General features: G+C 46.5%; 1 protein-coding gene across 1 annotated transcript in view; it reads left to right on the forward strand.

The window, feature by feature from the left end:
- The window catches only part of LOC115200536 (tight junction protein ZO-2), a gene marked incomplete in the record, with an annotated part of 222922 nt that overhangs the window by 194994 nt on the left and 12928 nt on the right, over window positions 1–15000 (forward strand). The window contains 3 exon segments of the mRNA XM_029763667.1: window positions 502–721; window positions 6284–6468; window positions 14787–14882. Of these exon segments, the coding sequence (XP_029619527.1) occupies window positions 502–721; window positions 6284–6468; window positions 14787–14882 (501 nt within the window).

A 15000-nucleotide genomic window follows, 5' to 3' on the forward strand; every position in this document is an offset into this window, starting at 1 on the left:
CCTCGGGGGTACAGGTCTACCAGTGTGATCTGTAGAGCATGGGACTGAATGGGGACATAGAACATGGGTAGTAAAGAGCCATTTCTTCCTGTTGACGTTCATTAAGCCTGGTGGTTGAAAGCTAGTTAATTAGTCCTGGGCTATAGAACATCTACAAGCTGTATCTTTCAACCACCAGTGGTTGGTGAACACTGATCAGTGGTGGCTGGTGGTACTTTAGATCGGAGGACGGGCTCATAGTAACGGTTAGAATGGAATAAATGGAGTAGTATATCAAACACATCCATTCCATGGACACCATTCCAGACAATATTACAAGCCCTTCTCCCCTCAGCAGCCTCCTCTGCCACTGGTCTACAGTTAGTAGTATGAGCAGGCAGTGAAGCCTGATCTCTCTCTCTCTCTCTTTCTCTTTTCCTCGCCCTCTCTCCCTTACCTCCTCCCTCCCTCCCCCTCTCTCTTTCTCCCTCCCTCTCTCTCTCCTCCCCTCCCTTTCTCCAGTCTACAATGACATCCTGGTGTCTGGTCGTGGGGACTCGTTCTTTATCAGGACTCATTTTGAGTATGAGCGGGAGACTCCCCAGAGCCTGGCTTTCTCCAGAGGGGAGATCTTTAAGGTGGTGGATACCCTCTACGACGGCAAGCTGGGCAACTGGCTGGCCATCCGCACCGGCAAGGACAAACAGCTGCTAGAGAAGGGCATCATCCCCAACAAGAGCAGGTAATCACCCCTAAGGCATCATCCATAATGAACAGGTATTCACCCCTAAGGCATCATCCATAATGAACAGGTAATCACCCCTAAGGCATCATCCATAATGAATAGGTAATCACCCCTAAGGCATCCTCCATAATGAACAGGTAATCACCCCTAAGGAATCATCCATAATGAACAGGTAATCACCCCTAAGGAATCATCCATAATGAACAGGTAATCACCCCTAAGGCATCATCCATAATGAACAGGTAATCACCCCTAAGGCATCATCCATAATGAACAGGTAATCACCCCTAAGGCATCATCCATAATGAACAGGTAATCACCCCTAAGACATCATCCATAATGAACAGGTAATCACCCCTAAGGAATCATCCATAATGAACAGGTAATCACCCCTAAGGCATCATCCATAATGAGCAGGTAATCACCCCTAAGGCATCATCCATAATGAACAGGTAATCACCCCTAAGGAATCATCCATAATGAACAGGTAATCACCCCTAAGGCATCATCCATAATGAACAGGTAATCACCCCTAAGGCATCATCCCCAACAAGAGCAGGTAATCACCCCTAAGGCACCATCCTTAATGAACAGGTAAGGCATCATCCATAATGAACAGGTAATCACCCCTAAGGCACCATCCATAATGAACAGGTAATCATCCCTAAGGCATCATCCATAATGAACAGGTAATCACCCCTAAGGAATCATCCATAATGAACAGGTAATCACCCCTAAGGCATCATCCCCAACAAGAGCAGGTAATCACCCCTAAGGCATCATCCATAATGAACAGGTAATCACCCCTAAGGCATCATCCATAATGAACAGGTAATCACCCCTAAGGCATCATCCATAATGAACAGGTAATCACCCCTAAGGAATCATCCATAATGAACAGGTAATCACCCCTAAGGCATCATCCATAATGAACAGGTAATCACCCCTAAGGCATCATCCATAATGAACAGGTAATCACCCCTAAGACATCATCCATAATGAACAGGTAATCACCCCTAAGGCATCATCCATAATGAACAGGTAATCATCCCTAAGGCATCATCCATAATGAACAGGTAATCACCCCTAAGGCATCATCCATAATGAACAGGTAATCACCCCTAAGGCATCATCCATAATGAACAGGTAATCACCCCTAAGGCATCATCCATAATGAACAGGTAATCACCCCTAAGGAATCATCCATAATGAACAGGTAATCACCCCTAAGGAATCATCCATAATGAACAGGTAATCACCCCTAAGGCATCATCCATAATGAACAGGTAATCACCCCTAAGGCATCATCCCCAACAAGAGCAGGTAATCACCCCTAAGGCACCATCCATAATGAACAGGTAATCACCCCTAAGGCATCATCCCCAACAAGAGCAGGTAATCACCCCTAAGGCACCATCCATAATGAACAGGTAATCACCCCTAAGGCATCATCCATAATGAACAGGTAATCACCCCTAAGGCATCATCCATAATGAACAGGTAATCACCCCTAAGGCATCATCCATAATGAACAGGTAATCACCCCTAAGGCATCATCCATAATGAACAGGTAATCACCCCTAAGGAATCATCCATAATGAACAGGTAATCACCCCTAAGGAATCATCCCCAACAAGAGCAGGTAATCACCCCTAAGGCACCATCCATAATGAACAGATAATCACCCCTAAGGAATCATCCCCAACAAGAGCAGGTAATCACCCCTAAGGCATCATCCATAATGAGCAGGTAATCACCCCTAAGGCACCATCCATAATGAACAGGTAATCACCCCTAAGGCACCATCCATAATGAACAGGTAATCATCCCTGAGGAATCATCCATAATGAACAGGTAATCACCCCTAAGACATCATCCATAATGAACAGGTAATCACCCCTAAGGAATCATCCATAATGAACAGGTAATCACCCCTAAGGCATCATCCATAATGAGCAGGTAATCACCCCTAAGGCATCATCCATAATGAACAGGTAATCACCCCTAAGGCATCATCCATAATGAACAGGTAATCACCCCTAAGGCATCATCCATAATGAGCAGGTAATCACCCCTAAGGCATCATCCATAATGAACAGGTAATCACCCCTAAGGCATCATCCATAATGAACAGGTAATCACCCCTAAGGCATCATCCATAATGAGCAGGTAATCACCCCTAAGGCATCATCCATAATGAGCAGGTAATCACCCCTAAGGCATCATCCATAATGAACAGGCAATCACCCCTAAGGAATCATCCATAATGAACAGGTAATCACCCCTAAGGAATCATCCATAATGAACAGGTAATCACCCCTAAGGCATCATCCATAATGAGCAGGTAATCACCCCTAAGGCATCATCCATAATGAGCAGGTAATCACCCCTAACTAGAGCAGGTGAGATAAACTGAGAGGAAGCTAAATGATCGTTTCTGAAGGTAGGATTTGGCCCTGCTATAGTAACTTTTCGAAGACAGATATGATTCCCTGGCCGATTCCCTCCTGTTAGGGGAGTGTTCAGTCACATCAGTACCATCTCTCTCTGTCACGTTGGTATGAAGAGATTCGGGAGACACACGCAGGAATGCGTAATCGTTTTTTAAAATTGTACCTCAATTACAGCGTGCCGTGTAAAGGCACGGGGATGAAGACCAAGCAAACACTGTAACAAAACATAGGGTAGTAACCCTAACAAAAGAGCGAGGATTACCTCGAATAAATAACACTAGTGCACAATGATTATCACACGGGATGAGACCTGTAATCATCTGTGTAATCCACAAAGCCCAAAACACACAGCACAGGTACTCACACACGCCAACGGACATAGTAACAATAATCAACACCACCATGGAGAACAAAGGGCACATATATACAAATACAATCAGTGGGAATAGGGGACAGGTGTGCACAATGAAAGTTCTGGAGGGATCCGTGACACTCTTCTCTCTCTCTTACAGACTCCTCGATCACACACTGTCTCTCAACTTTCATCCCTACACACACACACACACACACAAACTGAAACATCTATTTTGTATTGTAAACACACCTGTCTTGGTTCATCTGTCTTCATCTCCCACACCATCTCCCACACTCTTATCGCTCTAGCATACTGCCCTTCCCCTCTTATCATCCTGTCTCCTCATCCCCCTCTTCCCTCCTTCTCTCCCTCTCATCATCCTCTCTCCTCATCATCCTCTTCCCTCCTTCTCTCCCTCTCACCATCCTGTCTCCTCATCATCCTCTTCCCTCCTTCTCTCCCTCTCATCTTCCTGTCTCCTCATTCCTCTCTTCCCTCCTTCTCTCCCTCTCACCATCCTGTCTCCTCATTCCTCTCTTCCCTCCTTCTCTCCCTCTCATCTTCCTGTCTCCTCATTCCCCTCTTCCCTCCTTCTCTCCCTCTCACCATCCTGTCTCCTCATTCCTCTCTTCCCTCCTTCTCTCCCTCTCACCATCCTGTCTCCTCATTCCTCTCTTCCCTCCTTCTCTCCCTCTCACCATCCTGTCTCCTCATTCCTCTCTTCCCTCCTTCTCACCCTCTCACCATCCTGTCTCCTCATTCCTCTTTTCCCTCCTTCTCTCCCTCTCATCTTCCTGTCTCCTCATTCCTCTCTTCCCTCCTTCTCTCCCTCTCATCTTCCTGTCTCCTCATTCCTCTCTTCCCTCCTTCTCTCCCTCTCATCTTCCTGTCTCCTCATTCCTCTCTTCCCTCCTTCTCTCCCTCTCACCATCCTGTTTCCTCATCATCCTCTTCCCTCCTTCTCTCCCTCTCACCATCCTGTCTCCTCATTCCTCTCTTCCCTCCTTCTCTCCCTCTCACCATCCTGTCTCCTCATTCCCTCCTTCTCACCCTCTCACCATCCTGTCTCCTCATTCCTCTCTTCCCTCCTTCTCTCCCTCTCACCATCCTGTCTCCTCATTCCCTCCTTCTCTCCCTCTCACCATCCTGTTTCCTCATCATCCTCTTCCCTCCTTCTCTCCCTCTCACCATCCTGTCTCCTCATTCCTCTCTTCCCTCCTTCTCTCCCTCTCACCATCCTGTCTCCTCATTCCCTCCTTCTCACCCTCTCACCATCCTGTCTCCTCATTCCTCTCTTCCCTCCTTCTCACCCTCTCACCATCCTGTCTCCTCATTCCTCTCTTCCCTCCTTCTCTCCCTCTCATCTTCCTGTCTCCTCATTCCCTCCTTCTCACCCTCTCACCATCCTGTCTCCTCATTCCTCTCTTCCCTCCTTCTCTCCCTCTCACCATCCTGTCTCCTCATTCCCTCCTTCTCACCCTCTCACCATCCTGTCTCCTCATTCCTCTTTTCCCTCCTTCTCACCCTCTCACCATCCTGTCTCCTCATTCCTCTCTTCCCTCCTTCTCTCCCTCTCACCATCCTGTCTCCTCATCACCCTCTTCCCTCCTTCTCTCCCTCTCACCATCCTGTCTCCTCATTCCTCTCTTCCCTCCTTCTCTCCCTCTCATCTTCCTGTCTCCTCATTCCCTCCTTCTCACCCTCTCACCATCCTGTCTCCTCATTCCTCTCTTCCCTCCTTCTCTCCCTCTCACCATCCTGTCTCCTCATTCCCTCCTTCTCACCCTCTCACCATCCTGTCTCCTCATTCCTCTTTTCCCTCCTTCTCACCCTCTCACCATCCTGTCTCCTCATTCCTCTCTTCCCTCCTTCTCTCCCTCTCACCATCCTGTCTCCTCATCACCCTCTTCCCTCCTTCTCTCCCTCTCACCATCCTGTCTCCTCATTCCTCTTTTCCCTTCTTCTCTCCCTCTCACCATCCTGTCTCCTCATCACCCTCTTCCCTCCTTCTCTCCCTCTCTTCCTGTCTCCTCATTCCTCTCTTCCCTCCTTCTCTCCCTCTCATCTTCCTGTCTCCTCATCATCCTCTTCCCTCCTTCTCTCCCTCTCACCATCCTGTTTCCTCATCCCCCTCTTCCCTCCCAATTTTTTTCTCCTGACCACTCCTCATCTCTAATGACTTTCTGCTCTCTTCTGTTCTGCCCCGTCTCACCAAATGTCTCAAACTCTCTCCCTGTCTCTTTCATGCTCTCTCTCTCTCTTTCTCTCAATTCAATTCAAGGGGCTTTATTGGCATGGGAAATATATGTTTACATTGCCAAAGCAAGTGAAACGGATAAACAAAAGTGAAATAAACAATAACAAGTAAACAGTACATATTACACTCACAGAAGTTCCAAAAGAATAAAGACATTACAAATGTCATATTATGTATATATACAGTGTTGTAACGATGCAAATAATTAAAGTAAAAAAGGGAAAAAAAATAAATATAAATATGGGTTGTTTCTACAATGGTGTTTGTTCTTCACTGGTTGACCTTTTCTTGTGGCATCAGGTCACAAATCTTGCTGCTGTGATTGCACACCGTGGTATTTCACCCAGTAGATATGAGAGTATCAAAATTGGATTTGTTTTCAAGTTCTTTGTGGGTCTGTAATCTAATATGATCTAATATGATCATACACTCTCTCTCTCCCTTTCTCTGTGTTTCTCTGTCTCTCTCTCTCTCTCTCCCTCCCTCTCTCCCAGGGCTGACCAGATGGCGAGCGTCCAGAACTCCCATAAGGCCGCTGGGACGGACCGGGCTGATTTCTGGCGTCTGAGGGGTCAAAGGGCAGCCAAGAGAAAGGATCTGAGGAAGAGCAGAGAGGACGTCAGCGCTACGCCCGTCGCCACACGCTTCCCAGCGTACGAGAGAGTCGTGCTCCGAGAGGGTGGGTCTGACATTCTAGGGAAACGACACAAGAAATAACAGAGTTGGGGAGAAGAGAAGAGAGGAGAGGTGAAAAGAGAGGAGAAGATAGAGGGGAGGGGAGAAGAGAGGGGAGAGAGAAGATAGGGGAGAGGAGAAGGTAGAGGATAGGAGAGGAGAGAAGAGAGGGGAGGAGAGGAGAGGAGAGGGGGGAGGTGGGAAAGAGGAGAAGGGAAAGAAGAGGAGAGCGAGAAGGGAGGGAGAAGAGAGGAGAGGAGGGGGGGGTGAGAGGGAGGAGAGGAGAGAAGTGAAGGAGAAGAGAGGGAAAAGAGAGGGAGAAGGAAGGGAGAGGAGAGAGGGGGAGAGGAGAGGGAGAAGAGAGGAGAGGGGAGAAGAGAGGGGAGAGGAGAGGGGAGAAGATGGGGTGAGAGGGGAGAAGAGAGTGAAGAGAGGAGATAGGACAAGAGAGGGGGGACAGGGGAGAGGAGAGAGGGGAGAAGAGAGGAAGGAAAAAGGAGGAGAAGGGAGGGGAGAAGAGCGAGAGAGGAGTAGGGAAAGTTGAGGGTTGAGGAGAGGTACATCATTGAGGAGAGCAGGGCTGATAGAAAGGCAGGCCAGCATTGGGAAACAGACAGGAAACAACACACACACAGGAAGGGGGGGGGGTGCAGCGAGAGAAAGATGGTTGTCACGCTAAACACAGGAAATACACACCACAGGGGAGAACGAGGAGGTTGGAGGGTGAGGGTCAGGGGGAGGGGAGGGGGGGAGAATGGGGGGAGGCAAGGTGAGAGGCTGAGGGGAGAATGAGGGGGGAGAGGGTGAGAGGAGAGTGGTCCTCAGAGAGGGAATGTCGACGGGTCAGACAGGAGCTATGCCGTTCTGGAGAGGATGCAGGAAGCGGGAAAAGGAAGATGGCGAGAGAAAGTTGGTGAAAAGAGAGAGGAAGGGAACGCCAAAGAGGAGAAAGACAAGGTTACAGAAGAATGGAAAGTGACATTAGAAGGAGATGACTGGACAGAAGGGTAGAACAGGAGGAAGAGGAGGAGGAGTGTATCTATGAAACGAAGGGCAGGAATGTATTAAAACAGTTGCTCTCCCTCTGTTGTTGTTTCAGTCAAGCAGACAAAACAAAAACAATGGTGCATCAGTCAAGCAGACTGGGGTGTTCTATGGCTGTCTGGACTGAGACAGGACTGAGACAGGACGGAGACAGGACGGAGACAGGACGGAGACAGGACGGAGACTGAACTGAGACTGAACTGAGACTGAACTGAGACTGGACTGAGACTGGACTGAGACTGAACTGAGACTGGACTGAGACTGGACTGAGACTGGACTGAGACTGAACTGAGACTGGACTGAGACTGGACTGAGACTGGACTGAGACTGAACGGAGACTGGACTGAGACTGAACTGAGACTGGACTGAGACTGGACTGAGACTGGACTGAGACTGGACTGAGACTGAACTGAGACTGGACTGAGACTGGACTGAGACTGGACTGAGACTGAACTGAGACTGGACTGAGACTGGACTGAGACTGGACTGAGACTGAACTGAGACTGAACTGAGACTGGACTGAGACTGGACTGAGACTGGACTGAGACACAGCTTTAATGGGCCTGGTCTACAACTGTATTGTTTCACCTATCAGACACTTTTATACCCCTAACGTTGTGCATGATAGTCCCACTAATAGGCATGTTGTTTTGTGGTTGTACAGTGGTTGCTCCACTAAAAGTTTGCGATTATGCTGAGGGACTTAGAGGTAATTTGTGGTTTAGTACGGTACCCTGAACACCACTTCATTGCTCAAGACCAGCACAAGGGGGAGTTAGAGCACTGATTATGCTTCTGGATCCTTACTTACTAAAACTGTTGTTACACTAAGGTTTTTATTATTTTATCTTGTTAGGATTATTTTGGTCTTACTGTAGTACTGTAGGCCATTCCCGACGGGTTAAGTTGTACAGTGCCTGAGTGGCGCAACGGTCTAAGACACTGCGTAACAGTGCAGGCTGTGTTGATACAGATGCTGGTTCGATACCTGTGCCGGCCTCGACTGGGAAACCCATGAGATGACTGTAGGCTTTTGGTTTTTCTCCCTCTAAAAACAGAAATAATACTAAATAACAAACTGGTTTTATTTACAAATTAGTAACAATGTTCAAGAATGGCCTTTTTCTCACTCATTTTACGTTATTTGAAAACCAAATCATCTCCAAAATATTTTTATTTTTTAAACAAAGCGATTATTATTATTATTAATTTAGAATGATATAAAAGCCCCGTGGATATTCTCACATATATATATTATTAACCCTGTTATTAGCAGGACTATATATATTGGTCATACTGGTCATGGCTCCTGAGTGGGGCACAGTGGGATTTGCCTTGCAGTTCTCCAGCTGTATCCACAATCCTTCACATGAGGAGGCACGAGGGCAGGGGGCACGGGATGGGCCTCAGAGCCACGCACAGAAGACCGAACTAGCCCATGGGGAAGGGGAGGGGGGGTGGACCCCCACCCCGCCACACTGGCAACACTTTAAGGGGCATTACACTAATAATGGCACTGACTAGGGAAACCTTCCTACTGTTCTGTTCGTAGTGCCTGTCTGCACGTTGAAACTAAAACAATGTAACTAATAATGGCATCTTTATGCTTTCGTTAATAAAATAATGATAAAAATACTCTTTCAGATTACTATGGGAATAAATATCACCGAATTACAGAAATGTTGGAACAAAGGTAAACAAATTGTTGCTTACTGGAAAATACTCTTTCAAACACACACAGTCATGTTGTACAGCGCCATTATGGCTATTAGCAGGTAGCTGGACAATAGAGTTGCCTAGAAGGAGGGGAGGGGGAGGATTCTATCGTCAAATGTATTTCTTAGTTAGGTTGGCTGTATCACAACCGGCCGTGATTGGTTGAATTTTCAGTTTAATCCACCAGAAAAGACAAAACAAATAATACAACAAAAAGTATTATTATGATTCTGTATCACATCCGACCGTGATTGGGAGGCCCATAGGACGGCGCAGAATTGGCCCAGCGTTTCTCTCCCTCTAAAAACAGAAATAAATGTTATGGCCTTTATTCGGATTACAATCGCTCACTTTAGTTTTTTTGAAAACGAAATAACCTCCAAAATATCGTTATATATTATCAAGTTGATGGCACAGTCATATAGCCCCGGCACCTACATAAAGCTGAGTGACTCAGTCATTCATGGCTTTGGATTCAAATAAATAAGTACCAACATTCTTTCTGATAGTCTTTAATAAATAAATGTTTGGTTATCCTGACCTGGACACCATGTACAGTATTATAATAGCCCATTATGGGCTGTTAGCAGGACAATGTACCTTTACCAACACCTCTCTGTATTTTGATACTTTGTGGGTGGGGCCTCCCCAGTGGGTGGGGCCTCCCCAGTGGATGGGGCCTCCCCAGTGGATGGGGCCTCCCCAGTGGATGGGGCCTCCCCAGTGGGTGGGGCCTCCCCAGTGGATGGGGCCTCCCCAGTGGATGGGGGCTCCTCAGTGGATGGGGCCTCCCCAGTAGGTGGGGCCTCCCCAGTGGGTGGGGGCTCCTCAGTGGATGGGGCCTCCCCAGTAGGTGGGGCCTCCCCAGTGGGTGGGGCCTCCCCAGTGGGTGGGGCCTCCCCAGTGGCACAGCTGTCTAAGTCATCGCATCGCAATGCAAAATGCGTTGCTACAGATAACCGTGCCGGCCGCCACGGGGAAACTTATGAGCCAGCTTTTGGTTTTAATTTAGAATCCTCTAATCCTTCAATCCTCTATATGTAATTATTAGCGGAGAGTCACGTCATATTTTCTGATATACTGCAGGCCTACCATAGGCGAAATGAGTCTCACTAGTGTTGAGTAATGTGCTGTTAAAAGTGGTGTAGGTCTTATTTATTTAAAGAACATATTGAGTTAGGAGCAATAGGATTGGAAGTAATAGCCTACAACTATTTTAGCACCATTTCGCGCTGCTCTGAGACAAGCATGGGGACTGGTCTTGACTGAATCTCCATCTGGGTATTGGTTAGACTACAATTATGGTGTAAAAATTTTATTCTCTTAGTGTAACCTTAATTTAATTAGACAAGTCAGTTAAAAACAAATTCTTATTTACAAGGACAGCCTACTCCTCCCTCCCAGTCAGGAAATTGAACCCTGTTCTCCCGCGTGCCCACAAAACACAGGGATTGTTTAGCTAAATAGTCCAGTACTGTAGCCTACTCCCGACCGTCACGTTGTACAGCGCCATATTTTCCATTCCATCCTAACGGAAACCCAGAGGGTTTTTCTTGGAATAGAAACACCATAATATTAATCAAATTAATTAAGCAACATTTCTTCAAATCAGTCCCATATACTATGTTCTTACAAAAAAGGTTTTAAATTCTCTAGTACAGCCACTCCTTGTAGTAGTACAGTGGTTCGTCCTATTTGCAGCGTACTGCAGCACAGATGCCCTTTGGTGGTCAAACTAGCACTAATTAACATTAATGGTACCAGTGGTTGGCACCTAAATAACGTGCTATAGAATTCTGCGGCACCATGCAAGCTGTGCTGCAGTACGCTGCACCTTTTAAAGGATGAACCACTGTACTACTACAAGGAGGAACTGTCTAAAGCATCTCTCTCTCTCTCTCTCTCTCTCTCTCTCTCTCTCTCTCTCTCTCTCTCTCTCTCTCTCTCAATTCAATTCAATTCAATTCAAGAGGCTTTATTGGCATGGGAAACATATGTTTGGATAAAGAAAAGTGAAATAAACAATAGAAAATGAACCTTAAATATTATACTCACAAGTTTCAAATGTCATATGTCTATATACATTGTTGTAATGATGTGCAAATAGTTAAAGGGAAAATATCCTGCTCAAAAAAATAAAGGGAACACTTAAACAACACATCCTAGATCTGAATGAAAGAAATAATCTTATTAAATACTTTTTTCTTTACATAGTTGAATGTGCTGACAACAAAATCACACAAAAATAATCCAATAATCAATGGAAATCCAATTTATCAACCCATGGAGGTCTGGATTTGGAGTCACACTCAAAATTAAAGTGGAAAACCACACTACAGGCTGGTCCAACTTTGATGTAATGTCATTAAAACAAGTCAAAATGAGGCTCAGTAGTGTGTGTGGCCTCCACGTGCCTGTATGACCTCCCTACAACACCTGGGCATGCTCCTGATGAGGTGGCGGATGGTCTCCTGAGGGATCTCCTCCTAGACCTGGACTAAAGCATCCGCCAACTCCTGGACAGTCTGTGGTGCAACGTGGCGTTGGTGGATGGAGCGAGACATGATGTCCCAGATGTGCTCAATTGGATTCAGGTCTGGGGAACGGGCGGGCCAGTCCATAGCATCAATGCCTTCCACTTGCAGGAACTGCTGACACACTCCAGCCACATGAGGTCTAGCATTGTCTTGCATTAGGAGGAACCCAGGGCCAACCGCACCAGCATATGGTCTCACAAGGGGTCTGAGGATCTCATCTCGGTACCTAATGGCAGTCAGGCTACCTCTGGTGAGCACATGGAGGGCTGTGCGGCCCCCCAAAGAAATGCCACCCCACACCATGACTGACCCACCGCCAAACCGGTCATGCTGGAGGATGTTGCAGGCAGCAGAACGTTCTCCACGGCGTCTCCAGACTCTGTCACGTCTGTCACGTGCTCAGTGTGAACCTGCTTTCATCTGTGAAGAGCACAGGGCGCCAGTGGCGAATCTGCCAATCTTGGTGTTCTCTGGCAAATACCAAATGTCCTGCACGGTGTTGGGCTGTAAGCACAACCCCCACCTGTGGACATCGGGCCCTCATACCACCCTCATGGAGTCTGTTTCTGACCGTTTGAGCAGACACATGCACATTTGTGGCCTGCTGGAGGTCATTTTGCAGGGCTCTGGCAGTGCTTCTCCTGCTCCTCCTTGCAAAAAGGCAGAGGTAGCGGTCCTGCTGCTGGGTTGTTGCCCTCCTACGGCCTCCTCCACGTCTCCTGATGTACTGGCCTGTCTCATGGTAGCGCCTCCATGCTCTGGACACTACGCTGACAGACACAGCAAACCTTCTTGCCACAGCTCGCATTGATGTGCCATCCTGGATGAGCTGCACTACCTGAGCCACTTGTGTGGGTTGTAGACTCTGTCTCATGCTACCACTAGAGTGAAAGCACCGCCAGCATTCAAAAGTGACCAAAACATCAGCCAGGAAGCATAGGAACTGAGAAGTGGTCTGTGGTCACCACCTGCAGAACCACTCCTTTATTGGGGGTGTCTTGCTAATTGCCTATAATTTCCACCTGTTGTCTATTCCATTTGCACAACAGCATGTGAAATTTATTGTCAATCAGTGTTGCTTCCTAAGTGGACAGTTTGATTTCACAGAAGTGTGATTGACTTGGAGTTACATCGTGTTGTTTAAGTGTTCCCTTTATTTTTTTGAGCTGTGTAAATAAACATAAATATAGGCTGTATTTACAATGGTGTTTGTTCTTCACTGGTTGCTGCTGTGATTGCACACTGTGGTATTTCACCCAGTAGATATGGGAGTTTATCAAAATTGGATTTGTTTTCTAATTCTTTGTGGGTCTGTGTAATCTGAGGGAAATATGTGTCTCTAATATGGTCATACATTTGGCAGGAGGTTAGGAAGTGCAGCTCAGTTTCCACCTCATTTTGTGGGCAGTGTGAACATAGCCTGTCTTCTCTTGAGAGGCTATGCTCACTGAGTCTGTACATAGTCAAAGCTTTCCTTCATTTTGGGTCAGTCACTGTGGTCAGGTATTCTGCCACTGTGTACTCTCTGTTTGGGGCCAAATTGCATTTTAGTTTGCTCAGTTTTTTTGTTAATTCTTTTCAATGTAACAAGTAATTATCCTTTTGTTTTCTCATGATTTGGTTGGGTCTAATTGTGTTGCTGTCCTGGGGCTCTGTGGGGTGTGTTTGTGTTTATGAACAGAGCCCCAGGACCAGCTTGCTTAGGGGACTCTTCTCCAGGTTCATGTCTCTGTAGGTGATGGCTTTGCTATGGAAGGTTTGGGAATTGCTTCCTTATAGGTGGTTGTAGAATTTAACCGCTCTTTAATGGATTTTGATAATGAGTGGGTATCGGCCTAATTCTGCTCTGCATGCATTATTTGGTGTTTTACGTTGTACACTGAGGATATGTTTGCAGAGTTCTGCATGCAGAGTCTCAATTTGGTGTTTGTCCCATTTTGTGAATTCTTGGTTGGTGAGCGGACCCCAGACCTCACAACCATAAAGGGCAATGGGTTCCATAACTGACTCAAGTATTTTTAGCCAGATCCTAATTGGTATGTTGAATTGTATGTTCCTTTTAATGGCATAGATGATGATCTGGTGACAGAAGCACCAGATCATCAGCAAACAGTAGACATTTGACTTCAGGTTCTAGTAGGGTGAGGCCGGGTGCTGCAGACTGTTTTAGTGCCCTCGCCAATTCGTTGATATATATGTTGAATAGGGTGGGGCTTAAGCTGCATCCCTGTCTCACCCCACGGCCTTGAGGAAAGAAATGTGTTTTTTGCACAACACCACTTTCCATCAATTTGTATAGCAGACTCAAATTGAGTCTAAAGCTTTTTTTAAGTCAACAAAGCATGAGAAGATTTTGCCTTTGTTTTGGTTTGTTTGTCAATTAGGGTGTGCAGGGTGAATACGTGGTCTGTCGTACGGTAATTTGGTAAAAAGCCAATTTGACATTTGCTCAGTACAATGTTTTCACTGAGGAAATGTTAAAGTCTGCTGTTAATGACAATGAATGATATTGCAGAGGATTTTCCCAAGGTTGCTGTTGACACATATCCCACGGTAGTTATTGGGGTCAAATTTGTCTCCACTTTTGTGGATTGGGGTTATCTGTCCTTGGTTCCAAATATTGGGGAAGGTGACAGAGCTGAGAATGATGTTAAAGAGTTTGAGTATAGCCAATTGGAATGGGTGGTCTGTATATTTTATCTTTTCAGGATACCATCAACACCACAGGCCTTTTTGGGTTGGAGGGTTTGTATTTTGTCCTATAGTTCATTCATTGTAATTGGAGAATCCAGTGGGTTCTGGTAGTCTTTAATAGTTGATTCTAAGATGTGTAATTGATATGCTTTTGCTGTTTGTTCTTTGTTATAGGGCCAAAAAGATTGGAGAAGTGATTTATCCACACATCTCCGTTTTGGATAGATTACTCTTCATGTTGTTCTTTGTTCTGTCTCTCTCCCCCCCACTCTCTCTCTCTCTCTCTCTCTCTCTCTCTCTCTCTCTCTCTCTCTACTATACTGTACTATAGCTGGTTTCAGACGTCCTGTGGTTCTGTTTGGACCTATAGCTGATGCAGCCAATGACAAGCTTGCTAACGAGCTGCCTGACCTGTTCATCATCGCCAGTGAGGACCTCACACAGTGTGTGTGTGTGTGTGTGTGTGTGTGTGTGTGTGTGTGTGTGTGTGTGTGTGTCTGTGTGTGGGTGGGTGGGTGGGTGGGTGGGTGTGTGTGTTTTCGGAA

The sequence above is a fragment of the Salmo trutta genome, chromosome 9, assembly GCF_901001165.1.
Source record: "Salmo trutta chromosome 9, fSalTru1.1, whole genome shotgun sequence".
Taxonomy (NCBI): Eukaryota; Metazoa; Chordata; class Actinopteri; order Salmoniformes; family Salmonidae; genus Salmo; species Salmo trutta.